This window comes from Centropristis striata, chromosome 20 (genome assembly GCF_030273125.1).
Source record: "Centropristis striata isolate RG_2023a ecotype Rhode Island chromosome 20, C.striata_1.0, whole genome shotgun sequence".
Lineage (NCBI taxonomy): Eukaryota > Metazoa > Chordata > Actinopteri > Perciformes > Serranidae > Centropristis > Centropristis striata.
The window spans coordinates 17,590,532-17,616,565 of record NC_081536.1 but is presented as its reverse complement, the minus strand read 5'-3'; the positions used below and the strand labels follow the sequence as shown (position 1 = coordinate 17,616,565).

The following is a 26,034-nucleotide window of genomic DNA, read 5'->3' as shown; positions in this document are numbered from 1 at the left end:
ACTTGACTAGAATCTGCTACAATTCCCAAATATATTGATTGGAAGACATTTTAATTAATTAGTTTACACTTAACAAGATTCAAAAGTAAACACCAAACATTAATAATTAAATTTAGTGCTCCCAAATGTTGGGTCACGATTTCTGAAGGAGTCACAAGATAAATCAGTGGTGGTCATTAAACTATACAATCATGCAAATTATTGGAAAGTTGTACCTGATTACAAATTATTCAGCTGACCCAGTCATAACCTAGAGCAGTGGTTCTGGGGGTTGGGTCCCCCCATTTGATCATAAGATAAATCCAAGTGGTCATGATTAACAGGTTTGGGAGTGAAAGTCTCGTAGTCTTTATAACGTGACGATTGGTCACAAGATGACATAACTGTATTTTCAAGGGTGACGGCAGAAAAGGGTTGAAAACCACTGAACCAAATAACACTTACAAGATATGCATCTTTAAGCTGATTTAAGTAAATTACATGTCTGATAGTCTATTAGATGTGTAGACAGCCTAAATTACCTATTACTCACTTATTCATGACTGCTTGGTAACTAATGGCACCAAAAAACAATGTACGAATGGAAAGACTCACCACTCTGCATTTACAAGTGTTCTCTACAATATGTTTTGTACCTGCCAACCCATCTAAATATAGCATCTGTAGGGTTGTGAAAGGAGTGAGTCAAAGCAGTTTGTTGCACAATTTGCACCAAGTCGACCATATTTAGTTTAGCTACAAGACAGAAATACAAGGCTGAATAAAACTGACAATGTAACCTGTGCTGTAATGTCCTTTTATCTCTTTGTCTTTCTGCAAGTGTCTCTATGACTCTGACACCTCTCAGTCAGTCCTTTCCCATCTACTGTACTGAGGGACACAGTGAGAGTTGGAAGGCCACCAACAGGGGTAAACAGTGCACAAGCAAGGGCAGCCAATAAAGGAATAAAAGCACTGCTGTGCATCTGTATGTGTGAGGGAGAGAGAGTGACCGACAGCGATGGCCTAAAGTTCACATCCCTCAAGTAAACAACGACTGACAAACAAATTAACCTTAGTGTTTGACTTTGTTTTGTGACAGTGTATCGTTAAATGGTAGCAGTATGAGCCAAACCCCAGCAGCGCTACTAATAAAAAAAAAAGTCAAAGCGAGATATGTCAGTGGAGGGAGAGAAACCAAGCCAAAAGTGAGCAGAGAGAGACAAAAAGAGACAAAGAAAGGAGAAGAGTAGGTATGTGTGAGGACAGAGGGAAGGACGCGGGGCAGGCCGAGGTGAGAAGGGAAAGTTTATTATCCTCATGGATGGTGCTGCTGTGCACAATCCAATCAATACAGCCCTCTCCTCTCCTCATCATCTCTGTCTCCTGTTCTCTTCTATGAAACATGACCCTTCATGAGGACTATAAACCTTCCTATACAGATCAGCATCTCAGACACAGATCATTTTCACACACACGTGCACACAAACACGGACGAAAGGAGAAAGTAATGCGCACTTATCGGCACGTACACAGATTTAAAGCTAGACTCTATAGAGAAGTACATCCATAAATTCACTTGACCTTATGAATTTGTTCCTTTTTGGTTCAGAAAGGATTAGGCCACGATAGCTCGCCTCTTGTTTATGCTGAGGTCAAATAACGTTGCCAGCAGCATAATTCAAAACCAGGCACCCATGGGCGCAAAGTTCAGTAAATGTCACTGTTATTGAATAGATCTCTCACGGTCAAATCTCCCCACATTCAATACGCAGAATGCAATGAATGCTTTCTCTAAACACTCAAATAGTCCAGGCACTGTACATTTATCTTAATAGATAACTGTGGACAGGTTACTTTATTTTCGTTCCTGTTTCTATCAATGTAGTAGCTTATGTCTTGCTATAATCTAATTAAAAACCTTCTTTTTTTGCACAAGTTTTATACACCGGCCTGTCTAAAGTAAAGAGCTGACATTGAAACAGGGTTCCCTGTGAGCTAACATGTAAGAAGACAAGGAAGAAGAGGGAGACCCACGTGCATTTCAGTTCCTCCTCCATCATATGAAAAGCTTTGTCATCAATAAATCACTCGTGCATGCATTATACATAGCTGTCTGTGCATCCAAGCACACGCACAGACACACACACATGCACAAGCAAGAACCCACAAAAGCACTCACACATTTCCAAAACCATGACAATGAAGTGGGAAGTTTTTTTTTGCATCCTGGCCTGTGTTTGACCCATTTTACAACATGTGCTCTTATTTGTCTTTTTAAGAACAGATGTAAACATGACCTCACACTCCCAGCATGCATCCTTTTTAGTATATAGCCCATAATGAGGTTAAATCACGCCCAGGAAGCATTGATTAACAAATTCTGCACAGGATGAATAACTACTCACAATCACAACCACATTAAAACAATAAAAGATGTGTCAATATTTAAGGAAGCCCCGTGTGACGTAGTTTTACTAAAGATGGACAATATTAGTAAATGTTGAAAGAGTGAGAGGCAGGAAAGCAAAACGCGCCATATGTCCGTACAGCGTTCGCCTCATCCAAAGACAATTCGCTATAAGATCATATAGCCATTTTTGAGCTGTATTTAGACATGCACACACAACATTATGCAAACACTTCATATGCATAAAAACAATAAACACACAGACTCCCACATGAAGAGAACGAGGAACACCATCTCTCACACACACACATTCAGTATACAAGGTCAAAGCTGCTCTATAAATTGGACTACTGGAAACAGAAGCTCCACATGTGTCTTGATTTTTGAGCAGATGTGAACATGAATTTATGCAAGTGTGACGAGGCAACCTCCAAGCCCAGTGGATCAAGCTGAGGGAGAGGTAGCACACACACTCACGCATACACACAAAGTCACGCTCCAATGATGCTAGCGGAGCAGATGAAGCCACCAGCCGAGCCAGCCAGCCCTCGTCTGTTACCTTTCTCTTTTGTTCCCGGGACGCTGCTCTCCTGCTCTTCCTCCGCTTCTCCTTCTCGTCCTCTATTGCATTCACATCCACTTCCCCCCGATTCTTCTTCAATTGGGAGGCCGCGTGAGCCATGATAGGCAATAAAAAAATGAAGAAGCACCACACACTACACACGCGTGCCTCACCTGAAATCCCAGAGAAGTTCAGGGGCTCTAATTGACAAAACCGGGATCTCAGAGGAAAAAATCGGGGTAGAAAAGGAAAGGGGGGGAAAGGGAAGAAAAATGCCCTCCTTGAAAAGGAGAATGGAGAAGAGTAGGGTATCTTTTACATTTGTATGTATATCCTGTGTGTCCTTTCTTTTGGTTGTTGCTCTGGTCTGGTCTGCTCTCTCTCTCTCCTCTTTTTTCTTTTTTTTCTTTTAAAGTGATGGAAAGATGGGAGAGAAGAGAAAGCAGCTTCTCCTCATCTCCTCCTTCTCCTCCTCCTCCTCGTGTGTCATCCGCTGGCAGTGTGAGAGGAGCGCGTCCAGGAGAGGTGAGGACAAACCGGATGGAGAGAAAAGAGACACGAGCATCACCAGCACAGAGGTGGAGGGAGGGAGGGGAGGGAGAGAGAGAGAGAGAGAGAGAGAGAGAGAATGGAAGTGGAGGAGGGAGGGAAGTGGTTACTACGGCAACCACGCTCTGTTTCAGTTCGTCCTCTTAAATGTTTCTCCCTCTCTTCCTCTTTCTCTCTGCTCAGGTCCCTGCTGCTGTACCTCGCCTGGTGCTCCACCGTGCAGTGTGTGTGTGTGTGTGTGTGTGTGTGTGTGTGTGTGTGTGTGTGTGAGAAAGAGATAAATTGTGTGTGAGAGAGGGGGTGTGAGTGCATGAATGAAGCAAAGGCACCGATTAGGAAAGCAAACGAAATGGTGGCGGGGAGCAGAATGGGTGAGTGTGTGAGCATGTGTGTGATTGTATACCCCCACACCACCACCACCTTTCTACTATCACACACACACACACACACACACACACACAGCCAGCTGGAGGTGGCTGAGTGACAGGATAGGGATGGGGAGAACATGCAAAGGACACGGGTGAAGGCGAAGAAGGAGGCTCTGGATTCAACAGAGCATAAATATCACACACATACACGAGGATGAATAACCATGCTTGCAACTAATGACATCATATAACAATGTGCTTTTGCTTAAGTTTATGAATGAATAACTTGATGAATGATAGATCAAACCATCCAAGTAAAAAAAAACCCAACCAGACATCAAATGATAAATCATTTAATAGATGAATTATTTCATGATTTAACATCTGCACAAGATGTTACCAAAATGCAACAAATAAATGCCGGAGATTTCTGCGCTCTCAGTCCTGTGCATCTCTAGCCTCTGTGTGGTCACCCCACCATCTGGGTTCATTGACATCGTGATGGAGAGGTCAAACAGGACCAGGGGAGCTTTTGTTTCACCAAATCACTCGGGTCTTTGTTGAAAACAGAGGGACAGAGGAGGAGGAGGGACAGACAAGAAGAGAAGATCTACAACAGAGAGAGGCAGAGACAACAAAAGATCCTGTTTGATTTTCCTTGACTGAAGAGGAGAGGGAAAGAAAAACCTGAAACGTCTTATTCAGGATGTCCTTCACATCAGGCGTGCTCACGTCAGACATGGAGACAGACAGAGCACGCAGCAGCCATCTTTATGTTTCTTTCCCCGCCTTGCCTGCGTGTCAGAGGCACCTATGAGCCTGGCTGGGTCCTGCAGATACCGAGAGGCTGCCTCATCACATGCCTGTCTGCTTCACATAATCTACTGTGCCTCTAACTGTACATATGGACTACAGGGGAACCATATGGAGAAAAGATGAGAATGAGAGGAGATGATCGGTCACTGCTGCTCTAGAGAAAGAGGAGAACAACTCTCCAGGGACAGATGACAGGTTTAGTCAGTGGACACCAGTCATGTAACGACGTAAGCGTGAAATTCCCCCTTTTCTCTTCCTCAAATGTATTCATCCTCCCTGCTTCATTTTTCTTTCTTTTCAACCCCAAACCAGCAGCCACCAGCATGAGGAGGGGGATGAAGCTGACTTACAGCCCCCATCATGCATCAGGGGGTGTCACATTATGCCAAATTATCATGCGGTTGCTAGGCGAGGGCCAATGGGGTGGCTTCAGGGAGGACACGATGGATGGATAAGGAGCGTGGAGAGGTAAGAAGAGGGATTGGGAAGCGAGGGAGCAGGGGGTGGGTGCATGTGTAGATGCAGAGAAGAGACAGGGCATCTGTGCACATGATAAACAAACCAGCTTTCAGAGAGATGAGGAGAGATATGCATTGAGGAGTAATGATTTTTCTGCAGCTGAATAAAAAATGTGTGTTGAAATGGCACAAAAATGTACATAGTTGTGCAAAAAACAATCAATTGCTACAACTGCCAGCTTTACCACCTTTTCAAAAATTCATTCATTGATAAAACTCCACTCAGCCTGTTCGCCAAAAGAAGAAGGTAACCTCCCATAGCCACACTCGTAGTAAAAGCCACTGCCAAGGTGTCCTATATTTCAAACACCAGCATTTTGCAGGCGAAGGAAAAGCACCACTACTACAATAGAGCTGGAGAGTTGGCTGATGGCCGGTGAACTCTAGAAGTGGACGATTACTGGATGTTTTCCACCGTTTTCCAGGCACAATGCCATACACATACAGGCAGAATAAAACAACCATTACTAGAACAATAAATCACATGCAAAATGAAGAATATTCTGCATAAAATGTGTGTCACAGAAATACTTTTGTTACATCATTGCATTATTTTGGTTATTTTTATTTAGGAGTAGCAGCTTTAATTAGAGCAGAAGAGATTATTCTGTTAATCATTTATATTATCTGAAAACTAATCAGCAACACATGTATTTATCAATTTCAGTGTCAGAGATGTGAATATTTGCTGGATTACTTAGTCTTCTCTCATAATAAAAAATAATGAACAAAAAAAAACCAAGCAATTTAAATACTGTGTCAACTTGGTAAATGTATTATAACTTATTTTAGTGTAAATACTTGTTAGTTACAAAAGTATTATTGCTAGTTGTAGTAGTAGTAGTAGTAGTGCACTATGAGTTTGATCAGATGTTTTATTAATCTTTAGTTTACCACTGAATAAACAAGGCCGGACGCCAGAAGCCAAACTTTCTAAATTCTCACATGTCTCCAGATGCCCCTGAGATCATGTTGCAGTCTCTTATCTGTGGTGAGTCTGTGTATCTCACTGCTGCAACTCCCACGGGTGCAACAAGACCAATCACTGCATCAATCTCATTGGCCTTTTTGACCTCCGCAGCCACAACAATGAGTCCCCATACACTAACAAAAAACAGGCAAAGCAAAGACGACATCTGGAGGGATTTGGGCTGGACAGGTCACTGTAAGGTTACAGAACAGAGAATTTAGAGAGTGCAGACCTCTGCCAAGGCCAAATGGCTTATTCCTTATCTACTGGGTTCTTCCCTGGACCATGCTAACACGCTGCTTTGAGTGAGTTTCATGAAAATTGGGCCTGTAGTTTTACAGAATCCTGCTTAAAGACAGACAAACACATAAACTGATCTAAAATATATACTCCTACACACTGATATCTTTAACTGAGGGGTGTGGAGTTAGTTTATCTGAATTTAACAGTTCTTTTCTTGTCCTGCCCACTTCATTCACAAGTTTCTGTGTCATGGAAATAGGGCTGAACAATTAATCAAAACTTTATTGGAATCGCAATATGGACTAATATCCAAAATGTGGGGGTGCAATATATGTTCCATGCAAAATATGTGTCAAAATACCATCAGAGTTTTGTGGTGCTGCAACAATGTTCCTACACATCTTATTCTACAGAACATAAAAATCTTTCTCTGGTACAGATCCTTGAAAATAATTACATCATGATCATTGTATTATATTTCTCAACAAAAGTGAGAATAATGTTGAAAAAAAAAGATCATTCCCTCCACTATGGTAATTTATATTGCAATATTCATCAAAATAAGTGAAATGAGATATTTTTTGCCAAATTGTTCAGCCCTCTGTGGAAATGAACCAAATATTACTTCAGTGCAGTTATATTACCACCTCATCCACATTATATGTTTTACATGCACAAACAGTCATCAAGCTGCAGAAACTATAGTGCAGGAATGTCAGTTTATGAATGGACAGAAACACAAATATGTAATATCTTTTTTGAGATTTTGAAAATGGGAAAAATAATAACCAGTGTTTCCTCTATGAGCCAGCCAGACTGTTATCATTCTTTGTACTCTGCTGCCCTCTAGTGTTCAACAGCATCAACAGTCTAAAAAATGTCCTGAGAGTGTACAGATGCCCTGATATGCTACAAAAAAGCTTTAAAAAACCCCACTAATACCAACACAAATAAACTAAACCAAAAATTTCAGGTAACATAAGCTTAAATGAACAACATATGATTTAATTTAACCTGTTTTCCAAACCATACTTCACTCATAAAATGATCTATTTTTTTTAAAGATTTTTAAGATTTATTATTTTGTATTTTTGCCTTTCTGATTTAGGCTTTTTTCTTACCTGAAACACCAGATCTCTACCAACACCTATTCAGAGAAAACAAACCATTCAATCTCAATCCTTTTCTCTCTCTGCTGGTCCCCAAGTGTGAAGAAAATCTTTGTCTGCTCTGACTCGACTGAAAACGCCTCCAGGAAGGCAGAGGAAGGAGAGTAGGAAAGGTGCAAGGTCAAATGGCAAGTGCTTTGGAGTGATGGGAAATAGATCCACCCACACAGTGAACCCCCCTTTAACGCCTGCAGGCTAATGCTCCACCATGAAAGTATGTGGTGAGAAGAAGAGGTGGGGGTTTGACATCACATATCATAAAACCACAGTATGCAAATAGAAAAAAAGAAAAGAAAGGAGAGGTGAAATACAAGAGGCAGTTGCAGAAACAATTAAAAATCCAGTAGAGAGAACATCAAAACAAATTAATCGCAAAGCTTTCATTTATATTCATCTCCACTGTAGCTCTGCCAGTCCCACAACAGCAGACAGTGTGCAGGATGTTCACAGTCTGGACATTAAGGCCACAGCTGAAGGCAGAATACAGTAGTTTTGGTGATTTATTTATTATTTTCAACCAAACACACAAACTGGGTCTCACACACAGACATACACACACAATCTCTCTCCCACACCTATTTTTCTAATCCTCCCCTGTACCTCTTCTACATCATCTAAATTATTCTAATGTCTCCCCTCCGGATAAACAAACGTACCAGGAGACGTGCGATTTAACCCAGTTAGCTTCCAATAACCTACCTAAATGTGTGTCACGACCAAGCGGTCCCCTTCAAACCAGACCAAAATGTCCTTCCATGGTTTCCCCACAGAGGGGCAGACAGACATTCACAGTGGAGGGGATAGCACACACATACACACACACACACATAGGCAGGCAGTGTGAACACGAGGCTTTGAGGTGGGGTCTGAATGGTTGACTGACTGTATGTTCTCTTAATTTGGTGAGGAGAATTGCTTGGCATTGATTGGATGTGTTTTCATATGCAGTGAGAGGCAGAAAGAGAGAGATAAAATGGTGTTGCACACTTTTTTCTAACAAATACAGATTATGTGGGTCATATTAAAGCCACAAAATGCATTAATCAACAGAAAAATACGTCCTGTGACTGAAAATGTGGTCACAATGCAAAACTGGAAGATCACAGAGCTGAGGATGATCACAGAGCTGAGGATGATCAGCGCGATTAAAAACAAGGCCTAATATCATTATGCATAAAGAAATCAGCTTGTATTCACATCAACTTAAAGATCAAAGCATGCTTTTAAAAAATGATGATTCATGCAGCGTTTACAGTGGAGCAGGCAGTGTACCTACTGTCCACTGTTTTATGTTACAGGTTATAAAAGGATAAACCTACTGGGGGCAAGTGGGATTTACACATGAAACAAAAAAGGATTGGATTTATGTTTCTATTACGCCAGTGGAAGTGGTGTGCAGTCAAACAACATGAGCTAGGTCTCCGGGTTTAAATTGCATTTCACGGAAACCACTATCTGGTTTGGTGGAAGCAGTCCGAGTCATATTTACAACTCAGACACCACTCGGAAGCAGAAAACTGTCACATATTTTAATTCGAAGTACCCACAAAATGGTTCATTTAATAATACTGTGAGAATGCTAGTAAACTGGTCACATCCTCGTTGCGTCATCTGCCATTTCACCATGAAGCTAGTGTTGTGGAACAAAGTCACGACGAGGAGAAGCGAGAAATTATAATTATGAATTTTAATAGGTTGAAGCAATTTTTTCAACACCATCTCTAGGCTATTGCGCTGACTACAGTGGGATATCCATATAACAACAAGCACAAACACAGTTGCCTGTTGATTAAGAATTTCCGTTAATCAATGGGGAGTTAATTTCTTGGCTGAAACAAGTGGCGGTCTGACTGCGCCGACTGTGCAGAGGGGGAAGTGATCCCTTTTCTGTTTTACACAGAAATGGCAGCGGAAGAATAAACAATTTCACGGTCTGTTGGGAACAGTTATACACAGCATTGCACAATCACACCCAGTTTCTTCCTATTCACAGGCTGCTTTGTATCAACATACCATACTGCAATAAGTCATTTCATCGAGGCACAATACAGACTGGCGGCTTTAAAAAAATAGGCTACATGCTCCACAAAAAAGCCAGACAGAATTGGCCATCTTGGCGCTCGCAGTGTCTAAACTCTGCAGGGCAATTATTATGTAATGCAAAGTTTCCATTATATTAATAACAAAAATGTTCTGTGGTTCTCCTTTGCACTTCTCTATTAAAAGTGTCTCTTAATTCATAGTACATAGCTGTTGATACAGTAGACCAATTACATTATGTTGTCCAGGAAGTGGACAGAATGTTTATATTTGCGGCTGTTGAGAAACTTCAATTTGGACATTAATAAAACACAATTTCCTGATGGTAACCATTATGATTTGGCCTGAGTGGTTTTTAATTGAAAGCATTAGGGGGGGAAAAAACTGGTGCTTTCACTTTGGTGTGCTGAATCTGATGGGATGGCAACAGAGGATGAAGGAAACAAAACAAAACATGAAAATGGAGGTGTGATTTGCAGATAAAGTACATCTTAGAGGCACATTATGTAATTTTCTGATATGACGCGATCAGGCTGCCAATGAACTGTAACGGACTGCTATGTTAATTAAAAATACAGAGTTTTAATTATTATTTATATATTGTTATTTATACCCCTTCCTGAAAAAATATCACAACGTAGAACCAATGGATTCCTTAGCTCTTCCAGTTTTATATACCAATATCCTCACTGTGTCAATAAAACTCAGCCCGCTACAGCCTGGAACTTTAATAGTGTGTTAATTTCTTTTGATGCATTAAATATCTCAAACAACATGGCATATTTTTTTAGGCCAACCCAGAAGTAGCATTGCAACTGGGTCTATTGAGAATTTACCTATGGGATTTTGGATCATTTGCAGAATATACGCTTTGTGGCAAACAAACGTTTTTGATGCTTACACATTTTGTTCAGCAGGATAATCTTCACTAATCAACACCACTTTTATGATGTTTGCAGTGTTGCTGTGGCACTGAAAACAACAACTAGAGGCTGTGAGGCGGAATAGTGAGAGAATTTCTGTTCGTGTCCGAACATGATGACATTTATTGTCCCTGACAATCACTATAGTCTCATTTAGCCACTTATTAGCAACCGGAGACGGAAAAACTCCAAAATTCACAATTGGGCGTATTTACTAACGTATTTTATCGTCGCACAACAAAATCGTGAACATCTCTTCAGCTTGTCACAGACATTATTTCAGGCATCTAACCACCGACCCGTTCAAAATACTCATTGAGTTTATTGAGAGGAGAGACCCCGGGGTGCTAACATGCTAACTTAGTTCCTGGTTTAAGAACTCATTCCTGTGGTGCCCTATAGAAAACAATTGAAATGATGCAAATCAACAAAATAAGGGCTATGAACATAGATCTAGTTACATATTTAACTTTAACTGAAAGTGGAAAAAAAACATAAGCAACTTGTTGATGGGTGAATACAGAGGTAACTGACTAAGTCCTCAAAGGACCTCATGACCCCATCATAACCACAGAAACTGAATCCATCACAGAAAATCACTGGGATATGCCTTGTCACCATGGCGATAGGTTCTTATGATAATGCACTCCCTTACCAGCTCTAAACTGAGTCCTCAGGAACTCTCTGGTGGGCGAGTTGGTGGGATATTCCGGGAACTTGACACTCAGGAAACATCAAGGAAAACAAAAGTTGCCATGGTAACCGGGGGCTGATTTTGCTGATGTGGGAATTAGGAAGCTGTTAAAAGACTGAGAGCTGCAACAGCTCTCTCCATAAACACAACACATGCACATTTACTGTTGTAATGCAAACAAATTTTTGTTCATAAAAAAGTTGCATTGATTTTGGCTTTATAAGGAACTTATCTTTTGTACTGGACAGGTTTTTGAGCTATTGTGTTGTTTTTTTCTTGGAATTTTAATCAGTTTTGTGGAATTATTGTGAGAATTCAGATTATATCATTATAGCATACTAAATAGTTCATGGGGACTATAGGAAGAGAAGCTATCGTTGTTGTTACTGTAGCTAATAAGAATCTGATAGTCACAGGCACACTTCTCGTTTATAACATATAGAGTCCTATATCAGATATTATACATTTATTTATTTTATTTATTTATTTATTTATCCAAGATATTATCGGTTGATATTGGCCTATCAAAGACATATATCAGTATTGACATGTGTTGCCTGTTACATGCCAATATGAAAAAACTTTTTTCTTACAAAATATAGTAAGCAGAAGATTCAGCTTAGGGTGATTTAGAAATTGTTTCGTTTAAGTATTTATTTTATTTCTATTTATTTTAATTTTCTGCGTCTGAAATCAGTATCGCTCCCAAAAATCCTATAATAATCTGGGTGTTAATGTTTAATGTTTTTGAAAAAAACTGGAAAAATCCACATAATGTAATAAAATAGTATCTAACAGTGTCTTGTTGTTTTTTTTGTTTTTTTTAATAAACCCTGTTATTTCAACAAATAAATAAATAACTGAAGGGAGCTGCTAGAGGATTGTGTTTCAGTGTTATTTGAAATAATGAGACAAAATGATGCAACCCAAACAGTTAGAGATTTTTAGGCTGTACTTTGTGTGCTGTGCTCTGTGATTTGGAGTCTGATCAAAGGCGAGCACAGTGCCTTCCTCCCATGCGAAGCAGCAGAAGCCACCAGCACCATATGTGTGTGCCCATCAGTGGGTCCACATGCCATATGCCTGAATGTGCTGGTGTAATGCTTTCTCTGTGCCAATCAACTCACTGTCCGCTCAGCAATTGGAGTGTTCATTAGTGCGGTCCGGGGGCGGGGGGGGGTGTGCCTGATGTATATTTATATACATTTGTGTGTGTTTAGTTGCATTTACACACTTATGCAAACTGTAAGTGTAATGTACAGAAGTTCTGTGTTTAAGTGACAAAGTGCAGGTGTGCGTGATGCCCCGTGTGTTTGTGTAACCTCACTAGACCTTGGTAATGGAATTGCCGGAGCTGTGTGTTTGTGCAGCCTTGTTACTCTCCCTTGGCTGCTGGGCAGTGGAATATCCTCCCCAGTGTCGAGTTTCCTCGTCATGATGGGATCATAGAGATGTGCCAAGAAGCGCTGCGCCCAGGGAGCCTCGCTCACTCTTGCACAGTACGCCGGCCCCATATCAAAGTATCATCACACACATACATACACGCACGGACAAATGCACAAAGCAACCACCTGGAAAGTACTGCCGAACCCAGAGTACCCTAAAGTCTTCTGTGACTGTGTGAGTGCACACAGACAAATGCATTTACACACACTTACACACTCATAAGTATTGCCTTTCTTCACAGGGAAAAGGTCAACTGCCACCTGGATATTTACAGTTTCTAGTTCCTGAGCCTGGAGATATTTACCATATTCCAGTCATTGATATCACAGTGCGCACAATAACCATTAGTACACTCATCACTCAAGTATTCAATATGCATGAATAACTATAAATGTATAATGTAAACAGCATTTCAGACATGGGAGGCATATGGAATCAGAAATCAATAACAAGAATACTTTAGATGTTGAAATGAATTAATTCGATATTAGAATAACAATAAACAATATTGAATGGTGTGCAGAGTATATATGAATATATATGTATATATATATATATATATATATACATATATATATATATATATATATGTATGTGTACATATATATATATATATATATATATATACATATATATTCATATATACTCTGCACACCATTCAATATTGTTTATTGTTATTCTAATATCGAATTAATTCATTTCAACAACAGGATTTCTGTAAATATGAACAAGATCATATTCCAATATATACATTTTTGTTAACACCTTCACTCCTGAAAGAAAAAGTATTTGGCTAAGTGTATCTATGCCTCTTAATGTTGTGCCAATACACCGGAGGCTCATTGGCCAATATTCTGTGTAAGTGATGTAACAAGATACTGGTATGTGAACATGTTCAGTCATTAACTTGTAATGAATATCAGGTTTCATGTAGGTCAAAGCGATAGTCGATCAAATAAAGCCAAAAAACGAACTGCAAGATCAATGCAACCTTTTTTATTTTTAGCAGTATCCTTAAGCAAGGTGACATATTAATACTCACTGCTATCAGTTTCTCAGTGCTATCAGTTACATGGCTCCCTGACACTTTGTGAAAAGTCCAGCAGGCAGAATTTTATGGAACAGGTTCGAATCCAAGTTTAATGTAGTAATGTTTTCAAATATTTTCCTTTCCATTTTAATTCTCTGCAACCATAAATGATTCCTAGATATGTTTTCTTATCAAACATACACATGTTGATTGCAGAGTGAATAAAGCAAACCAACTGGAATAAAGCCTGAGTTTTCCAGTAGTAACCTCTAGCCTACTAGCAGTAACAGCAAGGACGTTTGATCACATGCAGGCTTCATTTAAAATCACTGGAAAGAAAAGGCCAAGTGTCGGCCAGAGGTGCTAGCCATGCAGACAGCCGGTGTGTGCGCGCGACTGATTCTTAGCGATGGAAACGTAGCACTACTACAGTAAGCTCATTTCATTTCTCATATTAGTGTTGCCAAAAGGTCGAGATGCCGTCTGATATGGTATCTGGAAATTAGAGAACTTGGAAAGGTTACCGATAGAGTTTATTGAAGTTTTAATTGGATGCAAATCAGCTAATTGTGTTTGCAGAGTGAGAGCCGAGCTGTAAAACTACATATGCAAGCAGACATACTGCACATACAAACAAAGTCTGGGTCACACGCTTCCAATCACCTCATCTTACTCACACCTTAGCAATGATCACCATGCACACACGCACTGAATAGTTTGGATCCAAGGCACAGGGTAGAGGTGATGTAAATGTCAAGCCCTTTCATGAGCTACATTACAATGTTGAAGACTTATTTTCCCTTCTACCATGCATATGTGTAAAAAGAGAGTTTTGTCTACCGAAATATATGAGGTAACGCATTAATGAGTGTATATACTAAGTTATTAAATTATTACAAACAATTGCTTGACATTTTTGTCACAATACGTCAATGAGACACTTAGGGAAGCATCATACAATAAACAATATTTATTGAGATGCTGGAAGAACCACTTAGAGTACTCAAACACGAACGCTCTCATCTGACCAGAAACCCATCTATATTCAATGCACTGATGCGGTTTCATAAATGTGGAGCTGAGAGCATCATTTATCTCATCTTAGGTAGCTCAGAAAACAAAACCAATGTCATTCTGCGAGATAAGCCATATAAGTCTGCCAACATCACAGAGAGGCTATCACTCGCTCTATCACTGAAAGCAATAACGCACAGAGACAGCGAAAGAAAGGAAGAGAGAACTTATCAATGTTCTCCCCCCATAAGCCATAAAGCTGTGAGATCTTGCCAAGTCTGATAAGCGACATCCAACGCCCCTCACTCTCTCTCTGCTACTCATTTCACCCCACCCAACCCCTCCCTGCTGCTGCATCTTGACAGCTGGGGCCCCGGTCCCACATCAGTGGAAATTTCCTGAAATGTCACTCCAGTAGATGGCCTGACTGATTGTATAGCATTGGGAGTATTGCTGCAAAGGCCATACACACAATTCTCCCTCAGCCCATTGTCCCCAGTCCCCACACGATGGCTGTCACCCCAACTACAGCTCTTGGAGGCAGAATTTGTCCGGCCATGCGTATCTTACTGTCTCAAAAGCCCACTGTGTCTCGCCTCCCTCAACCCCTTCATATCGTGTCCTCACCTTTACGTCCTCAGAGTTCAACCTGTCATGGTAACTTAGCCAGAGGCCAGAATGAAAAGGTGACGGGTCAGAGGGTAAACACAAAGTTCCCAATAACAGGGGGAAATTTGCTTCAAAAATTGAAATTATGTCAGACTAACCACTAACATTTGTCATTAGGTAGTTTAAACAAGAAAAATGCAAAGTAGCATGATAACATGTTCACAACAGCAAGGCTAAAATGCTGCTGTTTACTATGTTAAAAACAACAACAACAACAAAAAACAACAACCCTATGTGCAATATAATAAATGCCTAATAGCAGCCATGTAAGTATTTATGTATATAAGGTGCATATAATTGTGTAGATTATGTATGTTAATGTTTTATTTTTAATTTTTTAATTCTGTTTCATATATTTTTTTAAAGTCCACTGTCTGTATCTTGAGCTGCTGTGACAACTAATTTCCCCACTGTGGGATGAAAAAAGTCTTATCTTATCTTAATGTTTACAATGTTCATCCATCATACTAAAGCTTGTTAGCATGCAAGCAGTATCTGCCAATTAGCACTAAGCTCAAACAGAACTCCCAGAAACCTGGTATTTCAAACTAGCCCCTACTTAGTCCAACGTCTCTTTCTTTCTTTCTGTCTTTCTTTCTTTCTTTCTTTCTTTCTTATAAAGTTGCACAGGCTGAGATGTTACAGAGCTCGCTGAAGCATGCACTGCTAGTTCCTGCAAACCAAGCCCTTCCAGGTGTCCTAAACTCATGAGATTATCATTCGTTTGGAAAAGTTTAGTCATAAACCAAAGTATTGGAGAAACTAAAACTTGACCAGAGGATAGCAGTAGAAAGGTGTTAAAGTCAGAAAATGACCAAAGTCATTACAAGTCATCCTGAGGGGAACACGAATGCCTGTATGAGATTTTATGGTATCCGAACCAACAGCTGTTGAGATATATTTTCCAACAAATGTAATCTCTGGATGAAAGGTCAGAGGATCATCAAAGTCCTAAGGTTTCATCCTTAGGGGAGCATGAATGTCTGTACAACATTTCATAGTGATCCCTTCCATAGTTGTTGACGTATTTCAGTCTGGACCAACCTGGTGGACAGACCATTAGACCAATAGACAAACAATGCAATCTCTTAAGACATGTTATTAGGATGGCTAAAAAAGAAAATGAAAGATTTGGATCTATATAAAAAAGTATATACATCTTGGTAAACTAGATCAGGTATTGCAATACACTGCAAAAAAAGAAAAGTTGGGTGAACTCAAAGTTTCAAGGCAACAAACTTCGATAAAATTTTAAGTTGGACAATTAAACTAAATATTTAAAGTTTTGTTTTTGAGTTTGCTCAACTCTGAATTCAGATTTTTGAACTTATAATTTTACATTGTAATGATTTTAATCCTTACTTCTGCAATGTTCTGAATTGGCACAATTGTAACGCCGCTATGAAATGTCAGCTAATGTTGCGACCACAATTTTGAGTTAGCATTGATACGCTAATGGCTACTCTTGTAGCTGTAACAAGCAGCGCCACTAGCATCAGTTAGCCGCTAGCAACAGTTAGCCGCTAGCATCAGTTAGCCGCTAGCTTTCGCTAATGACCGAATTTCACCGCTTTCCCGCATTTCACAACAAAGAAATAAGAGTTAGTAGAACTATTTTCCCTTGTGAAACCCAAATTAAAGATATAAGTAACAACAACTGACCACCTTGTTTTTGAGCAGACAACTGGCTTCCTTTGTTGTGCTAACTTACATTATTGTCCTAAATGTCAATATTTTATATTTCCAAGTTTTACCAACTTAAATCACTGTTTTAGGCCAAAAAATGCAAGTTGGCTTTTTTGCAGTGCAGTGTTCCACCTCATTAGCTATCAAGGTCATGACAGGAGTGACGGACACATGGATCCTGCTTAACTTGACCTCGCCTACCTCGATCCACATTGGCTTATCCAACTAGCAGATAAATAGGTTACCAGTGTGGTTGAATTAGCAGAAAGACAGCCCTGGTAGCCTAGCATTAGCAGCAAGGTAGGTCTTCAAACAGAACCAATGACATGTCAAAAACATTTAAGTCCATGTGACTGTGCTTTTCAACTCACCCTTTCAACTGCGTGCATCTTCAGATAATCCTGACCGTCTCTGACATTGTCCGCAAGTTCACCAGGTGCAAAGAGGGAAAGTGAATCGAAGGCCATGAACCGAATAAAGCCGTGGCAGTGAGGGTGTGTGAAGCCCTGCCCAACCCAGCTCAGCCACAAGTGGCAGCGGGGGTTACAGGCAGTTAATCAGACAAGCGATAATCTAGTTAGGAGATCAACAAATGAGCTGCTCAGTGCTGAAAAGGAGGACACAACCTCACAGACAATAGACCGGGTCAATGCTATTGTGTAAGAGAACAACAGGAGGGAAGGAAAGCGAGAGAGTGTTATTAGAATAATTCAGATCAAAATGAGGGTCGAGTGTACAGCAGGAGCACTAAGCCGTGCTTGCTGGTGGGAATTTCTACAGCAGAAATTTGTGTAGGACTAATTGTTGTGGTGACTTCATGTCTCAAAGCGATACGTTTGAAGTCATCTAAAAGTGACAAACTGTGCCCGTATTCATTTGTGTGAGTTAAAAGCTTAATATATGACATTTTAGATGTTTAAAAATATGTCAGGGCACTGGATGTGGTCTGGAACTGCGTCAACCACCTGTTCTTTCTAATTAGCAATGTCAAGAAATTGTACCTTTGCAAAGCGTCCGGCTGTGAAGGGCTATTAGAGGTAAGTGGTGGCGGCTGGCAGCACGTATGACAAAGCCAGTGACCACAGAGGGGCTTCAGGATTTTCCACACCTCTTTTGGTCTCCATGGAAACAAGGACAGGAGCGTTCAGGCACACTGGAGCCATGAATAGACCATCACAAGGGAAGAGAAAAACATGCGTCCTGCTACTGGCATTTCACAGACTCCAGTCCAGATGTTTTCTAACCCCCTGGAATCAAAGTGTTGTTTTTATTCTACTTATTAGTAGAAAGAGTAGGCCATCTCAGCACACCTGATGCCTCTGACTTTGTCTTCTGTGTAAGCCTACAAAAATAAATATGTCAGACACAACAACGTCTGGCATATTTAACTACTTTAGGGCGGTGCTGCAGTCATTATAATCCATTTTTAAGCCAGCACAGATTTCTCTTAAAAGGGTTCATATTATTGCCTGTTTCAGCACATTTTAGCCTCAGCTGGGAAAATAAAATGAATGTTTTTGTTTTTCTTCAGTTCCAAAACGGGATACAGACACAGTCTGGGGATGACGTTATGCTTGAATCTGTTATAGTTCCCATAAAGAAACTGTTAAGCTTCCAACATAGAGCATCTGTAAACTGTTATAAACACACTAAGACAGTGTTTATTAAACTTAGCAGTCACAAAAGTGGGAAATGGCTTTTGCTGTCAAGCACATCCAAACAGTGGCTGCTCTGCAACAACTAAGTGCCCGACCCTGGCTTAATTAACAACGTATAAGATAGAGCTGGACGATATGGTCAAAATCTTCCATCCTCATATAAATAATTTCATATCTTGATAACAATACATGTTTTATACATGTTTTATGGTTATTCATTTAATAAATTGTCTATATGAAATAACTACGTGGTGAGGCCTATTTTTGTACTCATTGTTAACAAAACTGTACCTCTCTAGTTTTGCTCCAGCTTTGTCCAAACCTGCAAGGATCATGTATTATCTAAATGACGTAAACCCTGCCGTAACACAATTTGGCTGCTGGTTTTTGAAATTGCAATACAAACATTATAGAAAAATATATACAATAAGCATATTTATATTGTGTAAGTGATATGTATTGTCATATCGCCCAGCACCAGTGCTTGTTTTTATCAAATTTGGCATTGAATTTTTGTATATTGTATATTTGTTTTTATCACAATGTGATGCCAATAAAAGATGATAAATCATTGTATTGAATTATTGCCCAGCTCTAGTATGAGATCACAAGGTCGGTTTTAAAGAGACAGGTCATCCTAAAATCCAAAGTAAAAATTTTTTGTTACCTGTTTCTATTTAACAACTTTATTGTTTTGGTGTGAGTTGCCGAGTGTTGGAGAAAAAACAATGACGGCCTCCTTTTAAATAAAATGGAACTGGATGATACTTTGTTAATGGTGCTCAAAGCGCCAAAAAAACCCAAACATTTGACAGTAATGTCTTTTCCAAGAAATCATGACTGGGTTACTTCAGATAATCCACAGATCTTGTGAACAGTAATTACATAAAACTGCTCACAACGTGGTCTGTGGACCATCTTGTATATATGCTTGGTGTTATTATATTGGAGAGAAGGAAGAAAAATAAACTAGATGAATAAATAGCACTACAGGTAAGAGAAAAAAATTTGTTTTCGATATTTACAAACATGCCATGCCAACAGAGCTTGTTTTTTTCTGTTTTAAACTTTGTTTTATGCAGCCACATGCTGTTGCCGTTGCAGAAACATATGCTGGTGAATGTTTTGGAAGGGAGCAGATGATAAAGTATCACTGGCTGACCCAGACGGAGGAGGTGAGCGTCTGAGATGGGGGCACAGACAGAGACAGGCTCAGAGAGAGAGAGAGGTCTTTCCTCCTCAACAGCAGGAAACACCATCCTCTCCGTCTGACTCGTGCCACTGCTAATGCTATCTGCTGTATTTAAGGACCGACATAAAGCAAAGCAACAGTAGAAATACACGTTTGCAGCCCAGATGGACGGACATGTTCTACATCATTCAAATACAGTGACACACACACTCACACACTCTGGGGGCCTTGTTAGAGTGTGCTTGCAGGCAGGTTCCAGATGCCACATGCTGGGCTGAGTGGCTGCTGGCTGTGCCAAAAGAGGAAATAGACATAGGACTCTGCATAACATACACACACATTTCCACGTCAGCTTCGTGGAGCAAGTACAAGTATGCACATAGTGATGCCCAGACAAACAAAGAATATTTCAACAGTGATCTGTCTGTTTTACATTCTGTCTCCAACCTCTAACTCTCTCTCTCTATCCGAGGCTGCCCAGTGATCTGGCTTGTCGGCAGGCAGAGAGTGACGGGAGCTTTGATGTTGAGACAGCGTGCGTGTGTGTCTGTGTGTGTCTGTGTGTGTGTGTTACTAGGCTTCTTAGTCAAAACTCTACCCTCCTTCAGGTTTTCACAGTTCCTTCCCGTCACTCTGAGCCAGCTGAGAGAAAACGAGGAGGCTGACAGTGAGGGAGGAAACTGAAGAGGGAAGAAAAAAAGAAGAAGACAGTGAGAGAAGAAGAGAGAGAGTGAGTCGTGCAGAGGGAGGCAGCAAGTGTGAGGAGAAAAGGAGGTCAGATAGTGGATAATGTTTTATTGCACTGAGCCACAGAGTGTGAACGCCTGAAGGTGGAGGGTTTCGCTTTGGTTTGACAGACACATGAACATGGACGGAGGGAGGGATGAATCGATACAGTGTCGTGATCTAGCTTTGACTTAAATATTTTGTTGTTTTAAAATAGATCCTTTCAAGCCACTTCTACTTAAAGGCAGCAACAACATCACAAGACGATGCAATTGTTGGGGCCTTGGAGCCACAGTCTGTCATCATCAAGCCTTTTATTTATGCAGGGAAAGTGAAGCCTTCAAAAGTGTTCAAAGACAAAGAGAAAAAGCAGAGGAGAATTCTTGAATTACCAATCTTTTTCATTACATTTTCTGTCAGACAAACCACACTTGGGTTTGGCCTTTTCACTCACTAGCTGCAGGATTTCTTTTCTCCCTCTAGCACTCACACACACTCACTCTCTAATCATCTCTCTTAGAAATGTTGAGGTTGTGCAGTGTCTTTTTGAATGGTGCACTCCAACGCAGATTATCAGCAGCTTGACAGCTTCAATTAGTTGGTATTATAGATGGAATAAAAAGGTAAAGCCCCACTGTAGAGCGTAGATCAGTCCTCCTCTCCAATCTCATCCCGTTGACGCTACAGAAAATCCCTCAGAATTTAGGATGAAACACTCCTCAGTCCTCAGTAGGCTAATCTAACTACAAAGTTGGGTAACTCTCTGCCGCGGCCTCAAATGTCTTGTTTCTTGTGGTTCATCAGACAGTTAACTGCTCTTGAGTGTAAACCCAGTTAGGTGCTGATTCCAAAAGTGGAGCACAAGTCACGTTAACTTCATTTGCGTCTGTCTACCACACTGTCAGCCACATCCCATCAGCTCTTACAGCATTACTCTGTCACAGGGCCTATGTAGGGTCAATACTAATGCTATCTTTATCCAATTCAAACTGTGACTGTGCTGGTAAAGCAGACAATTAGCTGCCAGTTTCAGTTAGGAAATAATATTTTCCCTGAAATCTATCGAAAGTTTTAGCACACTCAGAGGGCCGATATTACAATGATGCTAATGGGAAAACTATATTGGTGTTGATGTTATTGAATTAAATACCAGATTAAGAATTAAATACCACATTTGAATTAAATTCCAGCAGTGCGGCAGCCTTGTAGCAGTTAGTAATATGTAGGATGACACTTCTCAGAGACCACCTGATAGATGATGTGTGGATAATTAAAATAAGCAGCTTGAAATGTCTTCCTGGGCATCCTTCTTCGGGTAAGTGATACATTTTTAACACTTTTTGCCATCTGGACGACTGAAGTAGGGCATAAGGGGAGCCCTGGAGACGCTTCAGTAGCCAGTTGCTCGAGAGATGCTGCAGACTTCATGTCTTACATACAAGGATGTAGTCGAGTGCAGCAAGTCAAGTCAAAGACAAGTTCATGAGAGGGCACAGCGGAGTAAAGGCACCTAAAGGTGATGGGTGTTACATAAACAATCCTACAAGTTCAGTGCGTGCCACATGCTTCAAGACAACTCTGAAAAAGTGTTGGTCACAATTTGTGCAGGACGTTAGGATATTGATTTTGAAGCAAGTCAACTGGTGCAATAGATGTCTAGTAAATTATTTAACTATGATGTTACATAGAGAAAAAAAACACAGATTCAAACAGTCATTAACTTGCATCATTCATGTGTGCCTTTCTTTAGCTTTGGCCACAGCACTGACACTTCTTTGCATCTAAAAAGCTCAAAAGACAAAGAAGACGAAGCGTGTATCTGGTCATGGCAAGGACAAGACAGCCACATGGAATGCCAATTCTGCAAAGTGAGTCCGTTTTAAGCAATAGTATTACAGCAGCTCGACAGCGTATTCTGCATTATTTTGTGTTGTATTCTGATGGGATGGTTTGTGGGATGTAGCAGCGGTCCAATTATGGGATTTTGGCTTGAAATTTCTGACACAAGCTGTCTTTAGTCACTGAAGCTCTAAATAGTCAGTTGGTGGAGTTGTCTCAGATACTATACAGAACAATATTAGACTCACAACCAAAGATTTCATGTTTCTCTACAAGTCACAGCTTTTATCTGGGACAGCCCAATATCACATGAAAAGATAAAAAATAAAGAATACACTTTCCAGCTCTGAAAGTGGGACCATCTGAAGAGTAAATGCATCATTGGCCTGGTCTGAGGTCGCTCTTGAAGTGCCATTCCAGTTTTTGATTACAAACAAAAGCACATACTTGCAACACTTTATATACAGTATAATATCTTTGAAGGAAACAGAAGTGCTGTTTTATGTTATTGACTATAGTGTTTATGTCTGTGTAATGTAAAGTGTAATGTCTTTTAGGACATTATGTGAAAATTAAAATGTCTAAAGGAGGCATTTTTGGACAAAAAATGTTGGAAAACCTCAGAATACTACCACGATAGCAGAAGAAATATGCAAGATATTAGTGAGATTTGTGTCTTCGCTAATGCACTTTGTCTTTGGCTTGAAAAATTTGACTCCTATTACTCTTGTGATAGAATGACAAAAGGAGATTGTTGAGCTGCGGCCATTGATCAATAGATAATCATATGTTCCAGGGGACTCAAGAGATTTGAGGCTTAAGTGAGTGATCCTTGGTTACATGTTTACATCACAATATGACTCGTGTAAATCGAGGATGGTGTTATTCAACGCAAAGAAAAGCGATATTTCATCTCTGGCTCTCAATCGTACTATTGTCTTTTCTGTCTGCGTCTTTGTTTCTCTCCCTTTTACATGCCTCTGTAATGAAGCAACATACAGACACGCACACGCAACCCATGACGAATAACATAATCTATCACAGCCACAGTGAAACATAGGTCTTTCCAGAAGCGCTCAATCCCTCTCTGTCTTGGCCAGCGAGGAGGATGTCTCCATTGTTTAATGGCACCGAGGGAGGAAATGGTTCTCTTTGTTCCCCTTACAACTCCATTACTGTCTGTATGGGTGTGCAGTACTGTACTGAGCTGACAAGACTATATCATTTAGTAATTTTGACTTTTTTTTTGGCACTGATCTCGTCTTCCCACTCGCTTTTATATAACACCCTCCTCTGCGGCTGTATTGAAGAGGGCAGTGATTTTTAGACAGGCATTTTTATGTTCAATGCTGGAGGATTCAGGTTCATGTACTGTAATATAGTAGTCAATAAAAGCTCTGAATACATACATTGGTTCTCACTGTCAGTTTGTCAGGCTCATATATCTTCCTTTTAACAGCCTTTTCTGTTGTTCCTGAAGGTAATAATAAGTACCGAGGATATCCGCATTGTTAAATTCCCCCCGTGTACTTTATAAGTGTTTGACTTCAGTTGTGCTGGGTAATTGATGATGGATGAAGCAATCATAAAGAGTCCCTAGCTGGTAAATTACGACTTGGCTTATCCTCTGTGGGTAAACTAGGCCATCTGGGATGAGCTATAACTATGAAAGCATACTGGTCCATGCTGGGCTAGACAGCAAGGAGATCTTAGCAGTGATTTATTCATGACACAAGTGGGTGAAGACTCAGCCTTTCTCTCTCCTCCCTGCTCCCTCAGCACCCTCCTTTCCCCCAGCTGCCACCTAGACACCATCACATCATCCTCACATCCTCTCTGCTGTATCCCACTGTACTGCCCACATGCCCCCTCCCTCCCTTCATTTTCTACCTACTCGTATTAATCACATCAAATCGCCCAGAGTAATTCATTTTCACTCCCCCTTGCATGTTCTCAATGTGTATGAATAGACATTTGTGTGAGCAAGGACTATTTTAACAGCATGATCACGTAATGTTGGATTTTAAAAGCAGTAAATTAATGAATTCAAAACTTTAAAAGAGGTTTTGCTTGGGAGTTAGACTTGACAATTTGCTGTTTTACAAAGGGTTATGTGTTGGACTATTTGCCGTTGGGATCAGTAACGTCATGCTGTTGGTAGGCAGATTTGTTACATTTGGATAGAGCCAGGTTAGCTTCTTTTCCCTCCGTTTCCAGTCTTTATTCTAAGCTAACTAGATGCTGGCAGGAGCTTCATATAAAACTGTTATCACAATATTGACCAAAATTGAGCAGCCTAGTTGGACGGTAGAGCTGCAGCAATAGTTCCACTTATCAATTAGTCCATTGACAAAACAATAATTTGCAATTATTTTGGTAATCGACTAATTATTTAAGTATTTTTTTATGCAAAAATGGAAGAAAATTCTGTTTTTTAGCCTCTCAAATATGGAGATTGCAAGGTTTTCTTTATTATATCATATTAAAGTAAATATCATTTGGTTTTGGTCTGACAAAACAACAAATTTTAAGGTGTCACCTTTGACTTTTAAAAACTTGGAAGGACATTTTCCAGTATTTTCTGACACTTTATAGACCAAATGATTAATGGATTAATCATGAAAATACTCGACAGATTAATCTGTATTGAAAACAATTGTTAGCTGCAGTCCTAGCTTTACATTTAGGGGACAAACATTACAGCGGTATCAATCTTCTCATTAAATTCTCTGCATGAAAAGGAACAAGCATATTTCCCAAAATGTTCCTTCCATTTAGATGCAATAAACTGTAGATTAGCTTTTATCACCAATGAGCTTTAGGTTGTCCCATTAAATTGAGTTGCAAGGTCCATTATTATTGAATCACAAGCACAATAATGTATCTGCAGCATATTATGATGTTTGGTACGGCAGCTGATGACAGAATATACTCTGCATCGCCTCTTGTAAGATGTCCAAGCTGTTCTATTAACAAACAAATGAACATGCACACACACTCGTGCACACACGCACGCACACACGCACACACACACACACACACACACACACACACACACACACACACACACACACACTTCCAGAGGCTGTCTCATTAGCAGGCTCACACCCTCACAGCTGGAGGTTGTCACATTGTGTGTGCTCTGTCACTGACCAGAGGGCAGGAGAAACCCTGCGACTGTGAGAGACCAAACAACACACCAGCTTCTGCAGATACACGGGGGTGTTCCACAACATGCAAGCAAAACTAGATGCAAACACACATAAGATATATGTTTATATATTGTGAAAATCACCATGCTATTCCCACAAAACTCCCACATGCCTCATCTAAGCCTCGGGCAATGCTGCTTTCACACCTCAGCTTATTGCAAGCTCACAGTTCAGAGACAATGCGTGTGTAACGATTGCAACTGTAGCTAGAAGGCACTCTGCACTGGGGCTATGATCAATGTTCGATTTCAAAATCCATAATTCACTTTCAGGTAACCATCCATTTAAACTGCTTCTTTTCAATGCAGTAAAATGCAGCTT

At 40.3% G+C, this 26,034-nt stretch overlaps 1 protein-coding gene across 2 annotated transcripts in view; it reads right to left on the bottom strand.

Moving 5' to 3' along the window:
• Positions 1-26,034, bottom strand: part of ank3a (ankyrin 3a) — a 149,013-nt gene that overhangs the window by 106,354 nt on the left and 16,625 nt on the right. Inside the window, exon 1 of one of the 2 annotated variants that reach the window (XM_059359181.1) lies at positions 2,949-3,223. The exons of the other annotated variant lie outside the window; for it this stretch is intronic. Within the exon in view, the coding sequence (XP_059215164.1) occupies positions 2,949-3,071 (123 nt within the window). The 5' untranslated portion in view covers positions 3,072-3,223. Of the gene's footprint in view, positions 1-2,948; positions 3,224-26,034 lie in introns of those variants that run through there. 2 annotated transcript variants of the gene reach the window in all.